Source organism: Streptopelia decaocto (genome assembly GCF_964273445.1).
Source record: "Streptopelia decaocto genome assembly, chromosome: 3".
Classification (NCBI taxonomy): Eukaryota; Metazoa; Chordata; class Aves; order Columbiformes; family Columbidae; genus Streptopelia; species Streptopelia decaocto.
The window spans coordinates 94468713-94495882 of record NC_138656.1 but is presented as its reverse complement, the minus strand read 5'-3'; the positions used below and the strand labels follow the sequence as shown (position 1 = coordinate 94495882).

Genomic DNA, 27170 nt, shown 5'->3' with positions numbered 1-27170 from the left:
AATTAAGTCAGGTATGCAGTCCATGTGTATGTTACCTTCTTCATGTGGAGTACTTCACAGGTGCAACTTTCAGCAAAGAACAACTGAAATGGCAACAGATGGCAGGGATAGAGCTGGAATGCCTCTTTCTGAAAAGAAAAGGTATTGGGCCTTATGTGGCAGACCAACTACCTCTGGTGATACAGAAGAGCTGCCCATCTTGAATAATACTACTTCCCTGGTAGTAAGCTTTTTGTACTTTGTGTTTATATATAGATTATTTCATTGAAGAATATAGTAAAAGCTAAACTAATTGGTAAAATAGTTAATAAAAAACCTGCATGACAGCATACCATTAGTGTGCCTTTTTGAGCACTTAGTTAAACACACTTCAATTTCTTAACTAAACCACTGCACGCTGATTTTGATTTATTTTCTTCGTTTCCTGTCCACTCTGCACCACTTGGCAGGGTTGGGTAAAGAAGTTGGGAACATAGGAGTTAAGTTGAGCCCGGGAAGAGGAGCGGGTTTGTAGAAAGGTGGTGTTTTGGTTTTTCTCTTAGTTTCTCACCATCCAGATATATTTTAATCGTTAATACATTAAATTACTTTTCCTCAAGTTGAGTCTGTTTTGCTCATAATAGTAACTGGTATTTGACTCATGAGCTTTTTCGGTCTATTTTCTCCCACCTTCTTTTTGAGGAGGCGAGTATGTGAGTGGCTGGGTGGGAATTTGGCCCACCCACCAAACTGTCTTAGGGTTTCTGTTTTGTGACCAACCCACACATTCCGTGATGAATAGAGAGTCACATCAAACAAGTTGTCTGCTCCTCTTGCCAAGCTGTAACTTGTGCCATGGATGAACAGGACACTTCATCTGGTTAAGGGGTTTGGGTCTCGGCTGGTGGCCTGGCTTCTGTGCTGAGTGCCTCCCCTTGGGCTCAACCTTTTACAGTGTTGGATGTTTGTGGATGTGTCACCTCATCCTAACCAGAGCTGTTATTTTTCATGTATTTTTGTATACTGATGTAGACACTTGACATAAGTTGTTAGTGACCTGGCTGGTGATATCTCTTTGACCTTCTCGATATCTTAAGCGCACTTACTGTTGATACCTGAGGTGCTATCAGCTTTTGGATTTCTGACCCGAATGTAAGAATGTAAAGCTGTTAAGAGGTCATCCATGCTGCTTTGGTTTTTTCCTGTGCATATCTAAACCATTAGAGCAAGGCAAATATAGTCTTTTGAGCAAGCTTACACCCATAAGAATTACCTGTGCTTTCCTCATTTCCCACTGTATACTAGAATCATCTAATGAGTTAGAGCTGGACAAATTCAGTCAGAGTCTTATTTTCTGAGTGATACTTCCAAGCAGGCTCAGACAATTCACAGTGCTTTTTATTTATAACTTATTAAAGGCATTAGGTGCAGAAAATTTGAAATGAAAAAAAAAATTAAGAAGTTAATGTTTTGTTGCATGTGTCCTTGCATTTTGACTTACTGAGTTAACTTTAAAGTGCAGAGATAATATTTTAGACAAATAATTTCCCATTAATGCATGCTTCCTAAAACAATATCATATATGGGCTGTGGGTGACTGTGGTTGCTTTGGCATATTAATCGAACTGTTTCCTGCTTTCTCCTAATCTCTTTCCATTGTCTCTTGTACATATTTGAAAACAATTTTATTTTCTCAACCTCAGTAACCTTGTTGTCCTTGTCTTAGATAATTTTTGTCCTGTTTGAATATTCTGTACAGGCTCACTCTTGGTGAGGTCACAAGTTAGTGTGAAAAGAGTTTTCTTATGTAAAATGGAGATTAACATTTCACATGATTTTCAGTAACCATGAGAGAAAATGCAAAAGTGCAATTTAAGTTTAAGAGCTGCATAGATTTGGAGTTATGGTTTTTGTGATCATAGGGATGATGGAATATGTTGGATGCTTTGGAGGTATGATTAGTAGGATTTGTCTCAGTGTGTTTCAGGAAATAAGGTATTTAGTGAATTAAAAAAAAAGTGTCACTCAACACATCATAGTTTAATGAGAAGATCTTTCAGTCCCATACACTCTTGGTTGCTGGACTCCATAGTCTTTTTCAACCCTTATGTGGCAGTCATGTGCATTTGTTTGTTCAGTGTCTAGTTATTTCATTGGTCATCTCACAGTAAGTCAGATGCATTAGCTAATAGGAGCAACTTTCAGACTTTCTTTCAGATGAGCAGTAGTCAGGAAAAAATACAGCCCAGTGAGAGTTGTGGTCCTAATAGTGCCCTCTGATATTTTGCTGGTGTCCTGTTCTTGAAATCTGTCCTTGAGATACACCTCAGTTACTAGTTAATTATTTTATAGCTGCTAATCTTTTTAATTAGATTACTATCTGAGAAGGGGCTAGTTTCCCATGATTATTTTGTTTGGGTACTTCAGAGTTTAACAGACTGAAAACTCTGAAAGTTCTCTTATAATTGGCATGTAACATATTTTCCTTGCAGACTCTTTGTTCTGTACAGTTTTTTTTTTTTTTTTTAAGTGCTTTTCTTTCTAAGAGATAAGTGTCTCTGACCTAATATTATTCTCATTAAACTTGTTAGAACTCAGGGTCTTCAGATTCTTTGCTCTATCAAATGTGGTGAGATTTGCTAAGATGGGCAGAAGGTATTAATTCTAACACTTAAAGATGAATGTAAATAGCAGGATCACTCTAGCCTCATTTTCTCTGGGAAAAATGTGCAAAATAGTTGTCAAGGTGCCTACTTACCGTTTTGATTTTCTAGACCCGTGTTGGTTGAAAATGAGTTTGTCTTTGCCAGTGAAGCCATGTTAGTTATTCTTCAGAGGGGGCATGGAGACTGAAAAATACAGTGTCTTGATGATATTAGATGTAATGATTTTCATAGTAGTCATCTTTAGGAAAACAGTGAATTGCCTTTATACTCTAGTTAGGAATGGATTTGCTAGCCTGTATATAAGATTCTGTTAAGGGAGGTCATTCTGTTTACTTCTCTATGCAATTGCTTTTTTTTTTTTTCCTAGAAAAGTCATCTGATTTCAAGCCCAGGGTGTTTTCTGTTAGGTATGTATTTGAATCTAGTAGGAGGCTTACTAAGAAGAGTATGTGTAGGATGACAATATCATGCTGGACAACTGAAATAGTTGATGTTCATCTTTGTCCTTTACTAAAGGTCTATCCAGACAAAATGGAGTATTAGCAAAGTGCCCTTGTGGCAGAGAATTCTAATGGGACTGCACTGGGAGGAACACTGCTGGTGTATTAAAGGAGGAGATCCTTCCCCTCTGCTCAGCACTGGTGAGACCACACCTGGAGTACCATGTCCAATTCTGAGCTCTCCAGGTCAAGAGAGATGGACCTACTGGAGAAAGTCCAGCAAAAGGCCTTCAAGATGATGAAGAGACTGGAGCATCTGTCCTGTGAGGAAAGACTGAGTGAGCTGGGACAGTTCAGCCTGGAGAAGGCCCAGCTCAGAGAGATCTTCTCAATGTATATAAGTACCTGAAGGTGCCTGTATGCTGTTACACGCTGCCCAAAGAGGTTGTGGAATCTCCCACCTTTGAGATACTCAAAAGCCAGCTGGACATGGTCCTAGACAAACAGCTCTAGGTGGCCCTGCTTGAGCATGGATATTGGATCAGGTGACCTCTGCAGGGCGTCCCTTCCATCACCTCCAGAAATGTCCCTTCCAACCTCAACAGTTCTGTGATTTTGTGATTAGATAGAAAAGTAGTAGGAAGAGGCGGCAGAGTTGGTCCCTTAGACTGAGGTAGTAAATCTGCCATTACTATTGTAACTGATAACTTAATGGAGATTTTTACTTTCTCAGATTCTCTGTCATGGCTCTAGTTATTTGGGCAGTCTTTAGGACATGTGTATGAAGTACAGTATTTGCCACTTCACAGCATCTTTTTTTGTGTACAAGATGCCTCTTCTATACCAGATGTATTCATGAAAGACAACTTGGTGGGAAGGGCTTTTTTTCATGAGTATGCTCCATGTTCTACAATTCATTACAATAGCATTGCATGCAAGACTGATGTAAACAAGCCAGGAGAAGCTATTATACACCACTTGTGCTTTCCTGATGTTCATGTGTTACTGTATACATGCTTTAAGATCCACACAACTTTGTCATGAAGCAGTCTCTGTGTCCTAATGCTTCAAGAGATATAATTGAGGCTTGGTGTCAATCTGGACTGAGCTGGGCTGTAATTTCTTACTACTGTGTTCACTCCTTTACCTAATTCATAAGTGATCATATTTTTTACTGGTTCTGTCAAAAATAGTGCTATTGTTATTGATTAACCTCAAGGAGTAAAACATAATTGTTGAATGTTGAAGCAGTCTTACATTCCACATATCCTTACACAAGCATATCTGGTTAATGGCTACTCAGCATGAAAAACTAGGACAAAAGACAGGACAAGTAATAAATTAAATACTCAGATACACAAAATCTGGAGAATGAGAGATAATTAAGAAGATATCAGAGACCGAAACTATCAGACTGTAGGTTGATGGATCATTAAAGGAGCAGCTCAAAGCCTTGAGTGAAACAAGATTGTGTGTCTAATGGAAATGAGCAAACTTATTAATTATGGGATATTTGAGGGGACTTGTGTGATTGTGTAAAAGTTATTACAGATCATCTAGGAGAAGAGCCAAAGGCAGGAAAGGGGAGCATAAGAAATCTGCTGATCGTTAGGCATGTGCCCAGTACTGTATCACTGCAGTGATAAGTTAATAAGCAGATGTATTTTATTAAACACTATTCCTAATTATTTTTCTGGTTGAGGGTTCTCTCTGTTCTCTGTGTGGTGCAGAGGTCTGAGAGCTGGAGCCCACGCGTCTTGCGGCAGGATACTGGAGAGAGCAGAGGGTTTGGGAGTCAGTAGCTGGAGGGGCCCATGTCAAAACCAACTTCCGGAAGGAGAGTCAGGACTTTGAGAGGCAGCCTCTGAGGAGAATGCAGTTTGTGGCCAAGCTACAGGAGGCTCACGTGCATGAGATCAGCCACCATGTATGAACAGATCACTGGTATCATTTGTTTATGCATGTGCTGTTTGTGTGTGTATGGTGCTTGTTCTTGTGTTTGTGGTGTTCTTCTGGTGGCCCACGGTGCCTGTTCAGTGTGTGTGTGTATGAGGGTTGCTGGCTGCTGGCTGGGCCGGGAAGGAGAACATCCCCGGACCTTGAAGCCCACCAGGTTTGGCTTCGCTGGAGCAGATTGCTCTGTGCACTTCTGCAAGGCACCAAGCCACAGGCCTCAAAAGGGGGTCAAATGGAAGCCCCACTGCCACAGTTAAGATCTAAGGCAACAATATTATGTTTTATAATTAAGTAGGTTTTTTTTTTTTTGAAGGTTTGGTTCTCTGCTTTGTGAACTTGAGTCCTGGGGGAATTGCTCTCATGTCAGAGTGTATTTTTATTCAGAAGTAAAATATTTGTAATAATTGCGAATGTAAATAATCCAGATTTGAAAAAAGGGAATAAAAAATTGCATATTGCTGGAGTTGCTAGTGGTTTTCCTTAATGTGAATGTCCTTTTCTGTTTCAGAAAGAAAATATTTAAACACTAACTCTTACTCATATTTGGGAAATGTCATTGCTGTTGCTGGCAATTGAGAGCTGAGATTAAGTGAAATATTTGAAAATGATGATAAGTAGGCTCAGATTAATGCTGGGTTTTAGCAGCATGAAATGTGAGCGCCTGTCATGTTTTTATCTCTATTCACTAAAGATAAGAATGTAATCACTGGTACTTGAACATATGGGAAGCTGAGGCTTAAAACTCTTTCCAAGATAGGCAAGATTTGATTTTACTTCTTAAAAAACTCTCCACAATATTGAAAATATGCATAACTGAGAAAAAGTATTCCAAATACCTTTTTACTTTTAAAGATGGATAGTTTCTAAGTCTTAACAACAACAAGAATATTTCCAAGCGGTACCACATGTTGAGGGAGTAAGACTCTGAAATTCAAATGCCTTTGTTTGAGGTTTGAAAGTAAGAGGTTGGCATCACACAGGCTGTTGTAATAAGATCTTTTCTATGTTTGTTGTTACTAATGGTCAAATATGGAATTCTTAAGGATTACTTAAATTTATTTGGACTTGTATAGTAACTTTCTCAAGGAAAAAAAAGATTTGACAGCTCCTTAAACAGAGAAAATGATTTGTAATAAGAACCTTTTTTTGCTTAGACGTGAACATCTTTGTTAGTGTTTAAAGACTGAATAAGAATATAGCCTTGGGCTATGTTGACTGTAGTAAATAACCCTGGTCCCTAACAACAAGTACTTTTAAGATTTTTGTTAATTGTATTTCTCTGAGAGCAATCTAAGAGTAAAATTATCTCGTTTCCAAAAAATCACTTCATTTTGTCCTTAAAACTCCTGAAAAGGGATTTAACAATCTTGTTAGAATTCGTTTAATTGCTAATCACTAGTAATTTTGAAAATTTCACTATATTGCAAATGAAAATGTGGGCTTTTGAGGATGCTTAGAGATTGGAAGTTCTTGTTCGGAAAACAGGAATGCTAGTAGTTGTTCAGAAATAATGGAGATCTGTGTTATGCATTGTGCATTTGATTATAAACAACTGAGATTCTTTTTGACCATCTTTGATAGTTGGGCAATTGAGATTAGAAGACTGGTGGAACTTGTCCGATCTCCTGTGCTTTTTCACAGAATCACATCATGGCTGAGCTTGAAGGGACCTCCAGAGATCATCTGGTCCAACCTCCCTGCTCAAGCAGGGTCACCTGCTGGTTGCCCAGGCTTAGGGCTTTAGTAATAAGGTTTGTCAAGATTAATAACTACATAAGAGTTATCTCAATATTATGATGGTCTACATTGTAGAACAATAGACGAAGCCTCATAGTGGTGATGAAGAATATGGAAAATGAGGTTTTAATCAAGCGGGTTGTATGGGTATAGAGGTGCTTGTTCTCTTTGGACTGCATATTAGGGAAGTTTTTCTAGCACGGTTATGGTTGTTCTAGAAGCAGTTTTGGAATGTAGCGTTAGTGATAATCTGAAGTTTGTGATGGAAAAAACCTACCATGGTTTCTGACAGTGACATTGAGGGTGCTTAATGAAGCAATAATGAATCTTTCATGCTTTCTAGCTGGTTGCTTCTTGTGTAGTATTGGTTAGTAACTTTTACCAAATTATGCAGAGATGGTGGTTTCTTAATTTCGTTCCCTGGAATGAAGGGAGGAGGAGGGGGGAAAACTTCAAAATCATAATGTTAAAACCTTGGGAAGTCACTGCTGTCTGAGTGACCTTCTCCTCCTCCAATAACACTCCATTGATGCATGTTAATTATAGCAGCAATGTATAGTTGAACAGATTCCGGGGTATCTTGGAGGACTGGAATCAATATTTAGTCTGTGAACCTGGGAGAAAGACAGCAAAAATGAGAAGCGTCTGTTCATAAATAATGCCAGGAAAAGAAGCAAAAGATCTGCATGCAGGTAAAGAACAGTAAGCAGTATTGAAGAGATGAAGAAATGTTTGTATGTGTCAGATGTTGATGGTGAAATAAAGTAAATTATCTCGTTTTCCAGGCTTGCTGTGAAGACAAGTCTTCCACACTGTTTACTTAGTTTTAAAATTACTAGGTATCTGGAACTAGATACAAAAAAGACTGAGGACTAAATTAAAAGCTGAGAAAGCTATTGGTAAAGGTCAAGTCAGTGGTGAAACAGTTGATAAAATCACTGAATAACCTTCACCATTATGTGAAGCAGTATTATTTGACAGAAGATTTGGATTTTGCTGACAAGGTAGCTAAGTGGCTACTTCAATCTAGATATAATTGAAGCCTGAAAGACTCTATACAGTATTGTAAGAAAGATGCAATTAATAATCTTTTTTTTTTTAAAAAAAAAAATCTGATGAGCATCTTGGTAACTGTCAGCTTCAGGTATATGTTAGAATGCAAAGAAGTACAAGAGATGGGTTCATTTGCATACTTTTGCCCTGATGTGGAGGTGAAATGAATATATCCACAAGTAATAATGATGCAAAAACCACCAACAGTTTACTTGCTGATTAAACAAGGTTTAATTATTGAAAAATTTTGCTTTAAAGACTAAATATTAATCTTCAGTGCAGATGTTATTTATACCTCAATGTAAATGTGAAAGCTAGACATTTCCAAATGGAAAAAAGAAATCAATTACTTTCAGAAGTAAATGCCTCAGGAAAACATTAATTATTATTCTGAATGCATTTGACAAATGCTGAGCTGAAATTAGTGGAGTTCGGTTTCTTCAAAGTTCTTAAAGTATTAGGTAAATATCTAGGACATGCAAGGAAGTTCTTCACAACTGTTATTTTTTTTCCTTCTGCCATGGAAGATTTGTCCTTTGGCAGCTTGACTTAACTGACTAAATAGAAATATACATTAATTTCATATCTATAATATATAAAAAAAATCTATAATAGATATTTTGTAATATAATTTGTATGTACATAGAGCTTTAAAATTGTTAGATATAGCAGTTAAGCAGCATTGATGATAACTGTTGTGCTTGACCCTTTAGAGTCTCAAAAAATAAAATTGCAGTGCTAAGACTGCAACTTGGGTTTCTTTGTTTAGATAAGTCATGAATTAGCTGTTGCCTTTGACTTACTTTCCTAAAGACATAAGATTTGTGGTTTTGTGAAGGGGGGTGTGTGAGAGAGAGCAGCGGGGAGTTTTATTTAATTAGAAAACCAAAATGAATGAAAAATCCACACAGAACCAACTTCAGCCTTGTATTGGTGTTTATAACAACCACTAGAGTTTCATGAGGGAAATATTTTCTCGTCCTTTGAAAATGTAACTGAGTTGTTACATTTGTACCAAGAGCCCAGTAATGCTAATCTGTGTTATTTCCTTTCTTCCATACATTTGGTAGTGCTGTATTAAAATAATCTAAATGCTTTATGTAATAATTTATGTTGGCCCAATGCAAAAAACATTTGGTAATGTTGAAAAACATTTATGCTTAAATAGTTTTGAAAAACGTTCGTAGAGATTGTGTACACTTAACATGGAATGACTAGATTGTTTGCTTTGTTTTTATTGAATTTATTTCAGTGTAAGTGCTGCTGAAATAACTTTTAATAGCTGAAAAAGCCTTGGCAAAAATTACTTATTAATTTCCTACAACACCTTGCTGTGAAAGGTTAAAACCCAACTTTTTTTCAAAAGCAAATTGATCAGCGCTAAAATGTCAACTGTCTAGGTGCAGCAGCACACGGGCATGCAAACACTGTGCTCTTATTTCAGGTTCCCCAGCTGCACAGCATTTGCATTGTGACATTTTCTTACAACATTAGCAAGATAGCTGATGTTTCAAAATCAATCAGGGTTCTTTTGGTATGAGGCAGCCTGCAACTAAGTTGGATGTTGAAGTCATTTTTCTGAAATGTAATTAAATTGAATTCTTAGGTTCTGGCAGTATCTGCATCTCCTGACTTCCTAGTAGTGGCTGCAAAATCATATAGTTTTAAAGACCACACAAGATTATAATTCTGAAAGTCTTAAAAAAAGAAAAAGCAATATTAAGACTTTCTTAGAAGTAAAAACTTTTCTAGACATATTTTAAATTTAAGGCAATTATTTTGGTGCCTGATGCATTAAAATGGAAGATAGAAAAATAGGCTTCCTTACTGAAGAGTTCATATTCTTTAATACTGCTTTTTAGGGAGTTGCTAGCTAAAATTCAGCTTTTGTTGAAAAAAAGAGTTGTTTTAAGGTTTTAGAATTCCTATTCATCAACAATGCTTCTAATCAGAGAGAAATGTATTAAGAAGTCTTTTGTGACTATTGCTTCCCCCACAGGCTGTATTCTGGAATAAAAGGTACATTGAAAGTAGTGTTCATCTCTGAAGACGATCAGATAGCGTCGGGAAAAAGATTTTACGTGAGCAATTTATGTTTGAAATTAGATGTCAGTATATAGTGGAGTCTCACAAGTAAAAGGGCTTGATTATATGCATTGAGAAACACTTGTAATTGGACTCAGGATAAGGGGAACTGGGATTTAAAGGTTTGTTATCTACTGTCATCATGCTGGGTATGTGCGCGGTTCATGTTGATCCTAAACACTACAAATATGTAAAGAGTACTTTCATGTGTGTAGTGTATCTATAATAAAATGGTGAATGTTATGACACAGTCCTTAAGTAAGGAGAGCCAAGATGTTTCTACAGCATCATTTTAAACCTGTTCTGTATCTTAAAATGGGAGCGAGAGGGAAAGGAAAGCCTCCCAAATGCTTTTGTAGCATCTTCTGGATATTGCTTTTTTCCTTTTGATCAGGCAGAAGAATTACTAATCTAGACAGTCTAGGGATAAGGAGAAAAATCCTGAATTAAGGTAAAAAAACTTGCAATGAAAATATCTTGCTGCCCTCTCCCATTTTTCCGATAGCCCCGGTGAGGATGGAAAGCTGGGATCTCCTTCTGGCTCTCAGATATGTCACAGCTACTGTGCTGTAAAGAAAAAAAAGCTTATGTCTAGTTTTGGTTACACAAAAGCTGGTACTCTGTAAGAGTGGTTACATCTGGAAAATAACTTAAGACATTGTTGGCCAAACATCTTTGAATAAAGCTTGTCTGATATTAAGGAGTTAGTTGTCACAAGTGTAGTGCCTAGTCATGGTAAGTAGGTATTGCAAAATGTAGTTATTCTTTAAAAAAATTAAATAGAAAGATGTGTATAGGTAGTGTTGGATTACCAGACTAAAGCCATTTCATTTCATTCACAAAAGATATTTTCTAATTGCTTACAGCTACTTCGGATGTATTACTGCTGCAGGAACTACAATGTTATATTTTACTTGTATCTTTGTTTCCATTTGTCTTTTAGCTCCTCTTCCCCCTGCGCTTCACTCCTGTGCAGGCTTGTACTCAGCATTTAATGGCAACAAATAGACCATAGTCAGAGGTGTAACCAGGAAGACTGTTTCTAGTAGACATACAGCATACTGATTTTTAATCATTATCTAAGAATAGAGTGGTTTGAGGAGTCATGCAGTTAATATCATCTCTGTTTTCTGCCAAAGTTTATTTGTTAGATAAATAGATTTTAAATTCCTGAAAATAGGCTTGTTATTTAGTCTTTGATGGAGATGAATTGTTCATATCGGGAACTTTAACAGTAGGTTTGAAGAATTTCAGCAAAAGCTGTTGTTTGCATGTGTACTGCAAGTGAAAGGAGTTTCCCCTTCATGTGTCTTGCTGGTCACCGGGTCGCATTCTGCTTTAGCTCAAATCTGAGCCGAGTTTGTTTCTGACCTATCACAGAAACATCCCTGCAAAAAGTCACTGTTTTATTAAAACTTCCAACAGGGTGCAGTGTCAGCACCTTGCACAGTTAAAATTAGGGTAATCTTAATGTGACAGAAACACGGTGGCATAATGTTACCTTCAGAACACTCCCATGAGGTATATGTCCATATAACCACATTCCTCTCATTTTTATCTAGTTCATGTAATAATTTTCTACTCACTTGTTAACACTGATTAAGCTATGGTATAATTGCTATTGTCTACAGAAACAAAGCTTTCAAGTTTATGTTAGCATCAAGGTTTTCACTTTATTTTTATTGTTCTGCAGATCTCTTGGGGAAAATCTATTAAAGGTGTAAGTTACTGGTATGTTTAAACCTGCTGGATAGTAGTAGGTGTGTTGTTTTGGTTTTTAATGCCCTTTAAAAGCCATTTTGAAATAGTCCACACATTTAATATCTTTTTCCCTGTCTGCTCCAACCTCAGTCGAAAAATCTTATTTGTATAACCATGGCAATAAGTTTGCAGTATTGCAGTTCATACTAATCAAAATCAATTCTAGCAAACAATCTAAACTTTTGTGCCTTTGTTTCCCTTTTAGACAACGCACCAGGGCACTAACCCTTTGAACTAATAGCTAATGCTTTTCTGAACCATCACATACGTATTGAGTCCTTTTCAGACTGACAGAATTATCTAAATAAATGTTTCAGGGCAACAGTGAATAGGAAACTTTTTTGGGAGGGTTAAGATGAGCAAACAAAAAGCAAAGGTCACAATTAAGACACTTTAACAGGAAGGGCACATGCTGTGAAGTGGCATATTAGAAAACAATGAAACAGAAAACCTGTAAGTTATAGTTTATTCCTTAGGCAGCGATGAGAAAGTGAAATAGATTTTCTCTTTAAACTTTTGAAGTCCTAACTGTAATAATTTAATGTCTGACCAAAGTTATTGGCCTTTTTTTTTTCCTCCATTATTAAGGAAGCATTTTAGTGATGTGTTCACTCTGAAAATGGTTGAATTGTTGATGTTACACAATGTTTCTTTCCTCTCTTCATAAAAATATTACTTAAATTGCATGAAAGCAATCAAGTACAATCTAAAGGTTTCACGTGGTAGGCTGAAATTGAAGTTCTGATGTTCAGACTCATTTTGGTTTTCTTTGTGCTCTCTCTTTTCTTATTCTAACAACTGGGAAGCAGAAATGCAGGAAGGGGTTGCCTGTAGCGCTTGAAGGCATTGAAGTGCATCGTAGGAACAAATGGTGGTGGGAGAATGGACTAAAGAGTACAGAATATAGCAAAAGAATATGCTGGTCCATGGTTTGTTTCTTTGCTTTCTAAACAGAAATTTCTTCTCTATACTTAACCTTTTAGCAGTCTAATCCTTCATTCTTCTGTTCCTGAATAAATGTAATGGGAAGAAGCAAGAGCTTTCGCAGTGTAAATTTAATCTTCATAAAAATGTTGTCTGTAACCTGTGGTGTAAGATTCCAGACACTTAGGATTTTGTTTTCTTTCTAATACTCTTGTTTCTAATTTCTCTGTTCTCATTACTTTCCAAAATTTGCTTGGTCATCTAATTGAAATCTAAAAAAAGCATAGCAATTGTAGTTTTTCTTTGCTGCATCAAAATCACTGTTAAAGAAATTGCTGTAGGTGTTTTTCACTAATGCATTAATGATATCTTGTTGAAGAGTTAGAGCATGAAATATGAGACAGTTATTTGTATATTCTTTAAGTCAGCATACAATACACTTATCTTAGAGGTTTTTACTTAATCAACTGGTTTTGTTACTGATGCAACAAAGATGGAAAGGTTTGGAATTGAGCAATGAAATTTTATAAAGTAAACTATTTCCATACTCTTCTGCTTTTCTTTTTTTCATCTGTGAGCTGTGTTGTTGCAGTGTTTTGTTATTTCTTGCTACTATTAATAGTATAATTGCTTCAAGTCTACTTCATTTTTTTTGAACTTCTGTGAGTGGAGAACAGGTCTTATGAACCTTTGACTGGTTTTCACCAATGCTTAGAAACTGTTCTACTAATGGTATAAAAGATTTGTGGATAATAGTAAAGACCATATAATTATCTTGTCAGTGTTGTCTCCAGTAGCATTTAAGACTAGTTTTGTTCCCAATTTGTTTAATTAGAGCAATTAAAAATGAAATGGAAAAGCAACTAACCTGGATGTGATCTCTCCAACTTAGAAGTTGATAAAAGTTGAAGCCCAGCAATGGAGTACTGAAATGTTAAAATGATTGTACAGGAAACTTGTAGGGAAATGTGCAATTGTAGGGAAAAATTAACTATTATGTAATACTACTGACTGTAAGCACAAAGTCTTCCTGTATTTTTCTTTGACCTTTTTGGGAAGAGTATTAAAAATGTGCTCTAAATTAGTATATTAAATTTGATAATTAAAAATAGTATAATTTATTAGTACCATTTGAAATGGATATGGTGGCTATACTTGTTACTTTTGGAGGTGGCTTCTTCAGGTCAGATCTCTAGATTACCAGGGAAGCAGTTAGGAGTGGGGGGTAAAATTCAATTTTTTTCTATCTAGATGTGATCAACTTTCTCTTTTTTTAAAGGGATATAAAAGACTTCATTTATAGCGGATTTTCACCCTTTGTGTATTAGTTTCTAGTTAAACAAATGTAGTATTTTTTTACCTTTTTTTATTTTTTTTTTTTATTTTTCCAAGTTTGGCATAGAGTCAATTTCTTTTTAAATTGCTTCTGTTAGTAGGGAAGATTTGCTTTTGAGTGTTAAAGGTAAAAGGAGGTAGTATAAAAGAACATTCAGTAGATTTTGTACAAACCAGTAGCAGCTGTTTTTGGGTTCCTGTAAGAAGGGCAACTAAGCTTTCCAAATACTGTGAGATCTTCGCTTAACCTCACATTTTACAGCTTCTTATTGGTGTGAAATGATTTTATTTATATGTGTGTTGGATTGACCCTGGCTGGCAGGAAAGCCCCTTCTCATCCTTCCCTGAGGGATGGGGGAGACATTCAGGATGAATAAAAATAAGAAAACTCATGGATTTGAGGTAAAGATGGTTTATTAAGCAAAGAAGAGGAAATAGGACAAAAACGACAAGTGGTGTGAGCCCCAGCAGCCCAGTGCCCAGCCAGGCCCTGTGCAGGGGCTGCTTTGGGAAAACTGCCCCTCAGTTTTACTGCGGTGTGGGATGTTATATGGGCACAGGCAGTGGGAGACTTTTGCAGGTGGCAACCATAATTGGCCTTTTTCCGTTTGTTGGTTTTGGGTGTTTTTGTTAAAACCTTTTATTTGTTTTTTATGACTGCCTTGATCAATCCCTACTCTACTTTATTTCTTCTTTGTATTTGGATTAGAGCCAATCCCTGACTGCCCAGGGTGGAGTCACCATCCATTGAGGTGTTTAAAAGGCCTTTAGACAAGGTTCTTAGGGACATGGTTTAGTGCTGGAGTTAAGTTATGATTGGACTTGATGATCCTGAGGGTCTCTTCCAACCAAAATGATTCTATGATTCCTTGATTCCTGTTAGTGGTGGAACTATCACAGCAGAAATAGACAAACGTTCTAGGAAAATCTCATCATCTGTGCTGCATAAGCCTCCCAAACTTGTGCCTCGTCTTAATCCAGACCTAGGAAAATCTCATCATCTGTGCTGCATAAGGCTCCCAAACTTGTGCGTCGTCTTAATCCAGACCTTGTATGGAGGTGATGTTTGTTCTGGCACTGCCAGTGGAGATACAGTTTAAATAACCGGGTAGTCCCTCTAGAGAAGTGCCTGTGTTTCCCAGAACTGCAGAGGGCCAGCTTGGAACCACTGGCTCAGCAGGAAAAGTACCGTGTATTTTGGAGGTGTGTTTAGCACTTGATAGAGCAGCCTTCCATTCAACATCTCTGCAAGCCTCCTTTAAGTAAATTTTGTTATAAAGCTTGGAGTTATGAAGGAAAAATTTCTTGGGGGGGAAAAACAAGGTAGCTTTCCAGGGACTGAACATTTTTGAGATACCCTGTCCTTAGACATATTCTCAGTGCAACCACCCTCCATTTGAAATACAAGTCTCATATGATGTAATCCTACCTGTCCGGGTTTGAGAAGAACTGAGGAGGCAAAAGCACACCAGGCCTGCTTGCACAGTGTTTGTTAAAATATGAAAAAAATAGCATGAATGCCAGCACAGGTAGGTCAAGGTTATTAAAAGAGTTGGGTTTGACAAATTGTGTAGAGGCAGATCGCAGGCTGTGGATGCGCATGTGGGCAGCAAGCGTCTAGACACTCCTTGTTGTTCTAGGAGTACTTAGCAGTCGCTAATGAAATTATCTTGGCACCAATTTACGTTTTAGGTTCTCTAATGCACCCTCTGAATGGAACATTTCTTTTTTTTGTGGTGAATTGTAGGAAGAGCCTGGAGTAATTCAGTAGCCTGCCTCAGCAAAAAGTAACCTTAGCCACAAACCCCTTCTTCCTGTGCTTTCCTCCTGAGCCTTTCATGTCATTTTTCTCAATAGCATCCAAATTAATGAGATTTTTGGAAAAAAAAAAGTATTCATCAAATGGTCTGACAACATATTAAAATTTTCTTATGCAATCCAGCTAATTAGGTCATCTCATTTAGAAAGTAAACTCTTCGTGAAAATAAAAATTCTCCTATCTTTTTTTGTGCAGAAAAACACTTAAAGAGCAAATAACTCTTACATGAAAACCTCAAAATCAAGAAATGCACGCACTCCTAAAAAATTGAGACAAGTTAATTGAGCCATGATAATCTTTTGCTTAATTGCTATGTGTGAAAATGTCATTGCCTTCCTGGTAGTATGTGAAGCTGTTACTTAACTTCAGGCTTTGTGTCAAGTTAACTTGTTTAAGGTTTATAGTTAATCTTCAGTAACTTGGAATTTCGTGTGCTCGTCTCATGTTTGGATGGGGAGAAGAAAAACAGACCAGTTCTTAGACATCAGCCAATAAGTTGTCATCCTTTTACATTCTTTATTACTTGAAGTACTGCTGCCAAATCTTAATTCTAATGTTCATGTAGTTTTCTAATCATCACATACTTTCTACCTTCTCAAATCACCTCCTTCATGCCATATGAAAATGTCCTGTTTATTTGCCACAAACGCAGCATCGTGAACACTAGAGATGCGATTGTTGCATGGAAGTCAATACAAAAGAAGAACTCAGATTCTTGCTCTTCTTCTACGATACTGCATAAAAATATCACTGAATTTTTAGGAAGCTTGCTTTTTGAAATACTGATTATTGATACAGCTGGTGACTCTGGTACTAAAGCCTCGTGGATGTAATGAATGGGTGTGATCTTTCAAGAGAACCTTAAACTCCTCCATATTCATACAGTCTACCTATGAGCTGAGGGAGTTTGGTGTGGAGTTTCTTATGGTTACAAGTAACCTTCCTGTACCCAAACACTGAGTGCAGCTTTTTCTGGGGTATATTTATTTGTGGGTTATAAATAGAAGTTGCAGCCTGCTAGTCAGTCCTGCTTCAGTGCTTGCCTTTACTCCTTGTGTGTTGAAGCCAGCAAGGTAAAGCCACGCTGTTCATGCTAAAAGGTGTTTGTTTATTTTTTTTAAATAAGGTTTTTAAAGAGTATGTGTAACTGTATTCATGCCATTCTAAGTTACCTGTAACATACTGATTAATTTGATGGTAATTTATACAATGTGAAATATGTTGAAATTTTAAATTTGTAGCAAGGTAGTTTTCAAAATACAGCCTAACTTGGCAGCAATAGAATAATAAAATGCATATTATTTTAAATATTTTATAGTAGAGGTATATCAGCAGAACTACCATGTGTGTACATTTTATAGGTAAGATACCTAGTGATGTTAAGCAAGTTTAATACTTTTTCAAATTATTTTAGTTAATACATCAATTAATTAGTATTCTGCAATAGTGTGACATGTACTTGTTCAATTACAGACAGCTAGGTTTATTTTTTCAGAAGTACTTTAATGTTTTACCTAGTCATATGAAACAGTTACAAGAAAGTATGTATTTAGTTTAGAACAGTAAAATTACAAAATCCAGGTTCTGCCCATTAATTAAAGAAAAAAACTGTACACAGAGGCAGGTCTATATAAAAGTCATAAAGTGCAAAAATATGGAAATTTTTCTATACAAATTTGAATTGTATATAATGTGGCTTAATGGAGTATATTTACATTATGTGATTGCTAGAAGGTTGTCTAGGTAGAATATAACTTCTAGTTAAAAAGTATACCACTTTCAACAGTGTCTTGCGGTTTAACTCAAATAACATTGTAATTCTAAAAAAATTATTTTTCACTATTTGACTTTGTTAACTTCTAAATATTTCTGCTAACTTCAGATTCTGGAAGGTTGTGCTTAGTTACCTTCAACAGGAGAAAGTATGTCTTATCTAATATTGAGTTGAGTTGTGATTTCTTACATCATTCCTTCTTTGTGTTATCAAACTTTTTTTAAGCTATTATTAATTGAACTTCTGTTTTCTTGTAGCTGACAGCACGATCGCTGCCTTCCATACAGTCTGATGAGAGACTACAACCTCTCCTTAATCATCTCAGGTAACAAAAACATAAAGTATGAGTGTGTTCTTTCATATAGATTAAAATAATAGTATCAGTAGAATGTTTTAGCTACAATTTTTTTTTCAGACACCTCATCTGTGCAATTTGCTTTGACTGGAAAAAAAAATCCCTGAAAGTATCCCTTCAACTTAACGAAAGCTTTACAAATGATATGAAACATAATTTACAGAGCTGGTGTTACTTCTAAGTAACAAGTAAATATATCTAGTTTTTATAAAAAACTTTTTTTAATAGTAAGGGCAAAGTTGTTAAGTTTTTTTATGAACAAAACAGATTCCAAATTATACTGCTCAGAGTATGGACCTTTCTTGCTGTGAATATTTTATGCTCTGTGGTCTTTCTTGGAAGATTTCTCCATCACTGTCACTGGTGAATGGAGTCCTCTTCTTTTAATGGATATAAGGAGAGAGCTGGAAATGTGAACCATTAAGAGTGCTCTACAAGACAGCTGAAATAGCCTGCCTCTCTCTTTGTTAAATACATTATATAGAAGCTTTCTACTTTCCTTGAATGTGTTTGGGGGTCAAGAGTAAGAAAATAACAGTTTTCTGATGCTCTTCAGGTTAAGCATAGATTTGGTCTCTCTCTTATACACGTGATTGCTTCTTACCCCTTTGTGTTGTTTGAGAGAGTTTTCTTACTAGGGTAATGTGTAGGACAAAGATCTTACAATGAGAGGGAGGTGCATTGACTTAAAATCACTGAATAATTTAGCTTGGAGTGAACCTCTGGAGACCATTGAATCTAGCCCCTGCTCAATGCAGATCCAGTTAGATCAGGTTGCTCAGGTATTTATTCAGTTGAATATCTATCTCTAAGGGTAGAAATTTACTCAAATATTGAATGCCAGTAATGAAAGCTCTGGTTTTGAACACATACAGCTTTGCATTGAGGTCACTGAAATGATGTTGGATGAATTAGAAATGGAGGTCATTAGGCACTATCATGACTGTACTACACCAGAATTAGGATGCAGATCTAGTTAGCATGCTCTTTATTTCCTATGGTGCTCTACTGCTTGAGGTACCTGTACCCAAAACATGACTTTTTTCTTTTTTTAATGAAAAAAAAAAGTACTAATTTTTATTACATAGAAACAGTTTCATGTTTTATTGTTTTTAGTGTAAAACAGAATAGGAAAAATAGCTTTAATTGTATTTTTGCTTATTTACATGTGAATGAAGAACATACTGCACTTTAACTGTTAAGTAGCTGGTTAGGGGATATTTCTGAATGCCAGTCACCTTCCATGTTTTTGTTACCATACATCCTACTGAGATTTAAAAAAAATACTCCTCAGTGGCACAGCTTTCTCCATTTGAAGCTAAAGAGCAATTAGGTTAGCTTTTTATAATTTGTGCTCTCTAGGAATAATTACTGAGAAATTTGAAATTTCTTTTGATGTGTTGTGCATCTATGTATGTGGAACAGCCTTCAATATCACAGCAATTGCAATCCTCTCTGTGCTTTCTATGCTTTTTTTAAAATATGGGAAAAGGAAAGGTTTCCAAAAAAGCTGCTTAAACAGGGATATTGTATCCTACATTTATGCAAAAAGATATTTTTTGCACATTCTTATCTTAACTTGCATATGTGTATTTAATGACTGGTAAGTGACTTCCATTTTGCTTTTATGCAAATAGAGGGGCTGTTCCCAGTATATTTTGTCACCAACTGAAAAACTATACATGCTTCTGAGTTGCCTTTTTGGACATTCTCTTAAAATAGACAAAATATATCATGCCCTCAGAACTTGAAAAACAAGCTCTGGCAGTGAACAAACAAATGACCAAGTAGGTCTTCTCTGTTATTTATTTCTGTGAATCTGTGATTTGTTTTTGCTTCGTCTTGCTCATAGGAGAATGTTTTCCTCCACCTTCATTGTGTGAATTCTTACAGCACTATTTTATTTTTGGCATAAGTCAATAAAGCTTTATCAGGGGACCAAAAGCTTAGATAGAAACATATGAAAAGAGCACAAAATTGAAGGTTACAGAGCATTGTTTGGTTGTTAATGCCCTACACATTCATATCTGCTTGTGAGTTTTAAATTAGTCCTCATAAAAGGTCATTTACCTTACTGTCTGCATAGATATTTTAATCCATGCCCACTTTTGAAAGTGCACATAGCATGTATTTTGTAATTGGACTGTGCTGGACTGAATATGTATTTTATATGTGATTTAGATCCTCTTTTTGTCCTATTCTGCTTCATTGGTGCTTTCTAATAGTAATTGTACTAGACCAAAAAAAAAGAACATTTTTAGATAAAATGTTAAAATATTTGATACAAGATTGTGCTTAGGGATTTCACATGCTCACAGTAGGCTACAAGGAGATTTAAATTGCTAAAACTTTAGCAGTTTAATGGAAATGGAAACTTTGTGTCTAAATGCATGAGAAGAACACTTTTTCAACTCCTGCTTTCAAAGGAATTTATATGGGGTTTGTGATGGGGTTGTAACGTTCTACTGTTTAAAATCCTCAGCAGGAATAATTTCAAAGATAGACAAAAACTGTCGTATGTAATCCCATCAAACTACTATGGGACTGTGCCTGTACGTGAATTCTGAGGAGGAATTGAGTTGACTTTGTTTAGTCTGGTGAAGAGCAGGCTTAGGGACGGTCAGAGGGCAGCCTATAACTGTTGGAAGGACAAACATCATAGTACTGGGATTCTTGGTGGTGTCAGAGGGTATAACAAATGACTGTGGTCACACATAGCTGCTTGGGAGGTTCAGACTGGACATTAGCAAGAATACCTGGGCTAGAACAAGAGGTGTAACAGATCACCCGGAGATGTAGTGCTGGTTCATGGAGATTTTTAGGGCACGGCTAGAAAAAGCCATGTCTCACCTGACTGGTGGTGGCAGTAGTCCCAGCTGAGGTGAGGTGTGGGACTAAACAGTCTTCTAACATCCTTTACAACCAACATTTTGTATGATTCTATTAATTCTGTCTTCAAATGATTGTTCACAAGGTTGATACAAAACTGGATTGGAAGACTGGATTTTTTGCATACGTAACACAATACTCATGCAGACATGTTCACCCTCCTTCTCACTTATGCTCATCTCACAAGCAAGTAAAGAAGAATGCACACCTTACCAGACTGGTGTCCGTTACTATTCTCAACACATAAAAAGTGACCTTCATATCCTTACTAAATTTCACAGTGTATTAACACATCTGTGAATGATACAGTATTTATCAGGACAGTCCTACAGCTGTTTATTTGAAAGACATGGATCCCACTCTTGGAAATACTGATGGAGTGGAGTTTTCTTCCTGGTCTGCGGTGGTGCGAATGTATATATTGGTCTTTATTTGCAAGATATGTTTAGAAAACTTTTGGTAACTAAGATTTTAGATTTTTAGAAAGAGAGTTTTTTGAGTGATTGAGTCAGCCTGAATTTGCAGGCAAGAATTTATATATGGAGTTAAACTAAAACTTTTAAGAAGTGAAAAGTGAAGACATTGCTGCTTGCATTCCAGTAAAACACAAAAAGAAATTATGAAGAACTGTAGATATTGCTAGGTGAGTAAAAAGCTTGATCAGGAAGTAACCTCAGAAGCTACATGGAATAAAAGAAAGGATGAGTCCAGAGTAAGAGCTAAAACTGGAAGCAAAAAAAAAAAGAAGAAAGCTGTGTTGGTTTGTGTTGTAATGTGTTTTCAAACCAGCAGTTGAAAGCTGTAAAGTATTGTTTTCTTGTGGTGAAATCAAGGAACCTGGGGAGTCTCTGCTATGGAAAATCAGATGACCTGGCACCTAAAATGACAACCCCAAAATCTCTAGTCCCTCGAGCTCCTTTGGACAGGAATCCAACAGCATAACTGCCCAAAGCCACATGACCAGTGCTGGCCTCTTTATGCCCAGCTCCAATCTGGCATGTATTCTGGATGGATAAAGCATTTTCAGAGCACAAGCCTTAAAGGCAGTTTGTGGGGTTCAGCTCTTTGGTGAGTGGTGTCAAGTACCAAGACACTTTGACCATGCAAAAGTCACATGCTAGTTTTTAATGTAAAATAAGGAAACATAAAAAACTTATCCTGTTTGCTTACCACGCTGAGAATATTTGAGATTTTCAGAGCCTGAAAAGTATAATTTTGTCTTCTCCCCCATCAGATGAGATGCTAAGCAACCTGCTGTAGTTAACTCTGTTTTTAGCAGGGGGTTGGACTAGAGGATCTTCAGAGGTCGTGGCCTCAACAGCAGTGTGATCTGAATTCTGAGTGACCTCTCATCACTCCTTTCAGATAAAGAGAGGTAGTGTTTATTTACCATGTTGACTACAGTGCTGAATTTTATGAATCTTAATTACTTACATCACTGTCAATTACTGTTTTCTTGGTTTTGCCTGATATGAAATATTTGCAGACCTTGAATTTGTAAAATTATGCAATTATAAGTTTGTAAAAAAAAATAATTTTGAACAGTTTCTAATGATGCTGTACTGTTTGCTTTGCTCTTCAGCCATTCTTACATTGGCCCAGATTACAGCGTGCAAAAGAACACTGGGAAAATCTCTCTAGAACAGATCGATGCTGTAAGTCCTCTGTGTTAATTGAGCTATATTGTATGTTGATACGTAACTTTTAGAATTCAAATACTCTATGTACAGACAACATATAAAGCCTTTGTCTTTTTTAATTCATATTTGCTTTGTAACTCTTGAGAAGTACTTGGATGAAATTTTGAGAAAGTTTAAAATGGAGCAGAATTAACTGAAAATGAGTCTAATCAGGATTTAGGCTGGAGCTATAATGAATTGCTTAATTTGCTGCTTAATTTTGTGTACATTCAGAAATACCTAACATGATTATAAACAGAGTTTAAGAAAATTTTCTTATTTAATAATTTTACAGCCCATGATGTTTAGTTTGTGATTATTGTGTTGCAATACTAGTCTTTTCAGTGGTGTTTTTTGAACTTTCGACTTACAGAAGGGTTTTTTCAAAGCAAAAGGAATAAAATAAAATGGATTTTAAAACCACCTCAATGGTGCAGAGACAATTGAAAACACACTACTACTCCTTTATCTGAACTTCAGAAATTGTGTTTTCAGTGTTCGTCTTAGCAAGGACAGTGTTCCTTTGGTAGTGAATTCCACAACATGACTCAGCTGTTGAAATTAAAAATGCAAAGCTCCAGTAAACTTGAACATCACATTTTTTTATCTTTGAGGTCTTGCTTTATAATAGTATTCTTCAGGGAAAAAACCTGCAGGTCGATTGTAAAGAATTTTACTCCTGCTTGTAGTTTTTCAAAGATGTTTAAAAACAAACCCAAACAATCCTCCCCCAGAAAACTCTAAACAAACGTTATGTTGCCATTCCAGAAGCTAAAACAAGGAAGAAGAAAGAAACATTGTAATGGAACTGGGGATATATTTTTCCTGATGGCAATTAAACCTTTCTTGCTTCGTAACTGGAAATATTCTAATATTACCTACCACTTGTGTTACTCTGTCCTTTGGATTTCTTGAGGTGGTTGTTGTAGGTGATCTCTTAAGGACACATTTGTGTTATCGTCAGTTCCAAGGTGCTCTGCACATGCATGTCTTTTCTTCCGGCCATGGCCATTTTCAAGGGGAGCTAATTAATAATCACAATAAGCATATATCCTCCAACATAAAAGATCAGTATGCCTTAAACGCAGTTTTTTCTTGTGGCAGCTGTCTGTGAAATCGTTCCCTCTTTGCATGCGCCAGTTGCACAAAGCCTTACGTGACAACCACCATCTCCGGCATGGAGGCCGGATGCAATACGGGCTGTTCTTAAAAGGCATCGGCTTGACTCTGGAACAGGCACTGGAATTTTGGAAGAAAGAATTTATCAGAGGAAAAGTGGATGCAGATAAGGTAATTCAACAAATGAAAAATATCTACGTATGTGAATGTGAGGATGTAGTTAATGTGTATGTTGTGCTACATATTTGAATAGACACTTGTTAAAGTAATTGGGCAAAAGGCACAGTAATATCTTTTAAAGGTGTGGGTTTTTTTCTCTCTTTGCTTATTCTGTTCTGTTCTATTCTGTTCTGTTCTGTTCTATTCTGTTCTGTTCTGTTCTATTCTATTCTATTCTGTTCTGTTCTGTTCTGTTCTGTTCTAATTCTAATTCTAATTCTAATTCTATTCATTTGTTTCGTTTGTCATTCTCCCAAACCATGGGGTAAACAGGCAAGCCACAAAGAAGATTTTTATAGATGAGAACTAGAAAAATCTTACTTTAACACTAAATCACTAGGAAACCAATGTTCTTTATGAAATACAGGTACTTTGTGACTAAATGAATTCACCGAGCAGGTAAGTGACCACAAACAGTACTATCTGAAGGGCAAGGTTAACCTTTTTTGTTGGTTAATTAGAAAAAAAAAGTAATTGGACAGCTGTGTGTGAGGTTAGATTGCTTTAGCAAATTTATGGTCTAAGAATAAAAGAAGAAACTGGAGGTGAACAAAGACAGAAAAATTTGTTCAAGAATATAGCAAGAAAATGCTGTTCAGTGCAATGTGCAGTATTATTGACATATTAATCATTGGTCTAACCATTGCCAATATTTTTGAGAGTGAGAAAAGTGTTAAATGTGCTGTTTCTTTGGGAGCATGAAAAATGTATGCTAATTTTTGGAGGTTTGTGACCTGTTCCTTACCTTGACCAGCTTGGGTAGAATCAAACAGGATTCCTCTCTCATTCATCTCTGCCTGGCCTGTGGTGTGCGTTAGAGCAGAAGTTTCAGACTCGTGTCATTTTTGTTTGGACTGTGATAGGTTGCATCTAATATTATGAGATCTCAGCTTTCCTTCGCTTCTTGTGAAGTATTTCGGAGTGTTTGGCAGGCAATCGTTTGTTAGCTTAGGTTCTCTGGGACGTGGCTATTTATACAAGATAGGGGGCAAAAAGTAACGCTGGCTACAATACTTACGGCACGTGTATCTCTTTCATGTCCCAGAGGACAGATCAACTGGTCTGCAGATTTTTTGGGAAGGAGAAAGGGATTTGAAGATATGATTTGAATGAGTACCTAAATCTCTGTAAATCTTGCTCCTTAAATGGGATATGATGTAAGAGAGGATATGTTTTGTTAAAAAAAAATCCACAATGCATTCCTGTAAAAAGGTTTCAGGACAGGATTTGAAGAGAGGTAATAACTTAAATTATGCAGTTGAATGCCAGTTAATTGCTAGTTGAATTCAAGAAAGTGCAAACATTTCAGTTGCTATTTCCTGTGCTTAAAGGAAATTGAAAAAATAAAAACAAGTTATCAGAAGTAATAATAAATATATATATATTATTTCTGTTTTAAAAGAATTGTGCACAGGCCTGATTCCACATACTTGTGCTTTGACCCTAGGTGTATGCACATGTGTGAAGACATGTATGTACCTTGGATCTTGTTTTCAGTCACAGGGTTATGACTTTCTGCTATAGCATCTCTCTTGATAGGCTCTGGAAATAAATGAAGTTTTATGATCCTGTGCTTAGCTTTGAATGTTAGTAAGCATATTGTAAATGAAGCAAGGGTGTTGTAATTACTGCATTTTTCACAATCAGGCTGCTATTTCCATGTAATTTGTATTCTTCTCAAGTTCTAGATAACCAGTTCAGACTTCAGTGAAAAAACAAGCTGATTTTTCATACCTGTAACTGAAGTCAGTGGCCTGTGGTTTTTCACAGTAAAATGTCATGCAATATCCTGAAAAAATGAAGATTAATACAATTCTTATTGGTACTTTCTTCTTTTGACATTTTTATTTTGTGGCACTCATGCTATTGTTCCTCTCCTGTAGAGTGGAGATAATTATACTGTTTTGTTTTACTGGAGCATTGTGAAGATATGTGTGTGGTAAGGTTAATTATTTGTTACTGACTGGTGCATTGCAAAGAGGGAGTGTTCAATTTGCTGCATATGATTATGGTATAAAAATTGTGTGTTTGCATTTGTCTTTAATGGCTGCAACATTTACGCCAGTTCTCAGTCTTAAAAATTCTTGGCAGACTTCAGCCTTCAGCAGGGAGGAAGTTGCCTTGAACGCACCAGCAGCACTGGGGTGCCGACCAGCAGCCTGAGTGTAGGCACAAGGAAAACTTGCACCCAAAAGAACTCCTTGTGTCCTCTGAATCACTGATGTACCCCAGGGCTCATTGATAAAACCACTGTAGAAAAGTTTGTAGGAAACAATATTTTACCTTTAGAGAGAAATCTGTGAAAAATATTGTAAATGAAGTGTGAAACCATGTATTCAGTGGAAAAGAGATAATCAGGTAGTGCCTACAAAGAAAGCGCTGGAACTGGTAGAGATGCTTTGTTGCAGGGAGAATCATAGAATCATTTTGGTTGGAAGAGACCCTCAAGATGATTGAGTTCAAGCATAACCTACCTCTGGCACTAAACCATGTCCCTAAGAAACTGGCATGATCATAACAAAGACAAATATAAAGCACAAAATAAAATGTTTTTTCTTTAGGCACTGTAATTAAAACTGCTCTGCAAATTACTGGGCTAATGGTGTCTAACTGATAAATTATTGTTGTTCATATGATAGGATCAGCTGTTAAATGATGGTAGATGGGTTACTTCTGACTGAATGACTATGCCAGTTGTCTTTATAACCTCAGTGTGTTGTGTTTTTTTTTTTTCTTTTTAAGGCTGTTGTTTTTTTTTTCTATAAAATGTAATCTTACTCTAAACTGATATTAATGACTGTAGATTTTTCCATATCTTGTTCCTTAAAAAATAACTCCCCTCCCATGCCAAAAAAGAGGGGGTAACTCCAGTATGCTTTTAAAATACTTGAAACAAGGAAGTAGTAAGATGAATCAAGACAAATTAATGACCCCACAGTTGTAAAAATGCTGCTTAGTTGAAAAGAAAATCCTCTTATAGCAGAGTTTGTTACTTGGCTGTTGTTTTCAGATCTATTTGTATTATTAGCCTGTGAATGTGAGATTGACAACTTGAAAGATGATGCAGTATTTAGAACAAAGGAGGGAATTAAAGCTGGATCAGTTTCTTTAAGGCATTCTTCAGTTTCTTCATTAGCTAATGGCCTGGAATCAAGGGTTTGATATGGATGGATGATTAAGGCAACCCATCACTTTCTGCTTTCCTTTCCTACATACATGCTTGTGATATATATTCTTTTTCTTCAGCAGTATTTGGTACACGGGGGTATGAAACGCTCACTTCTAATACTCTGATTATTTACCACTTTTTACAGAATAGGCAGTTGCTAGTTGTGCACTTCTGTGTTGAAATGTAGTTCCTTTGATATTGCAATCTGATA

At 36.4% G+C, this 27170-nt stretch overlaps 1 protein-coding gene across 1 annotated transcript in view; it reads left to right on the top strand.

Moving 5' to 3' along the window:
- PRIM2 (DNA primase subunit 2) overlaps window positions 1–27170 on the top strand; it is a 102574-nt gene that overhangs the window by 39740 nt on the left and 35664 nt on the right. Inside the window, exons 8-10 of the mRNA XM_082047676.1 lie at window positions 17787–17854; window positions 22356–22428; window positions 23557–23742. Coding sequence (XP_081903802.1) covers window positions 17787–17854; window positions 22356–22428; window positions 23557–23742 — 327 coding nt within the window. The remainder of the gene's footprint in view (window positions 1–17786; window positions 17855–22355; window positions 22429–23556; window positions 23743–27170) is intronic.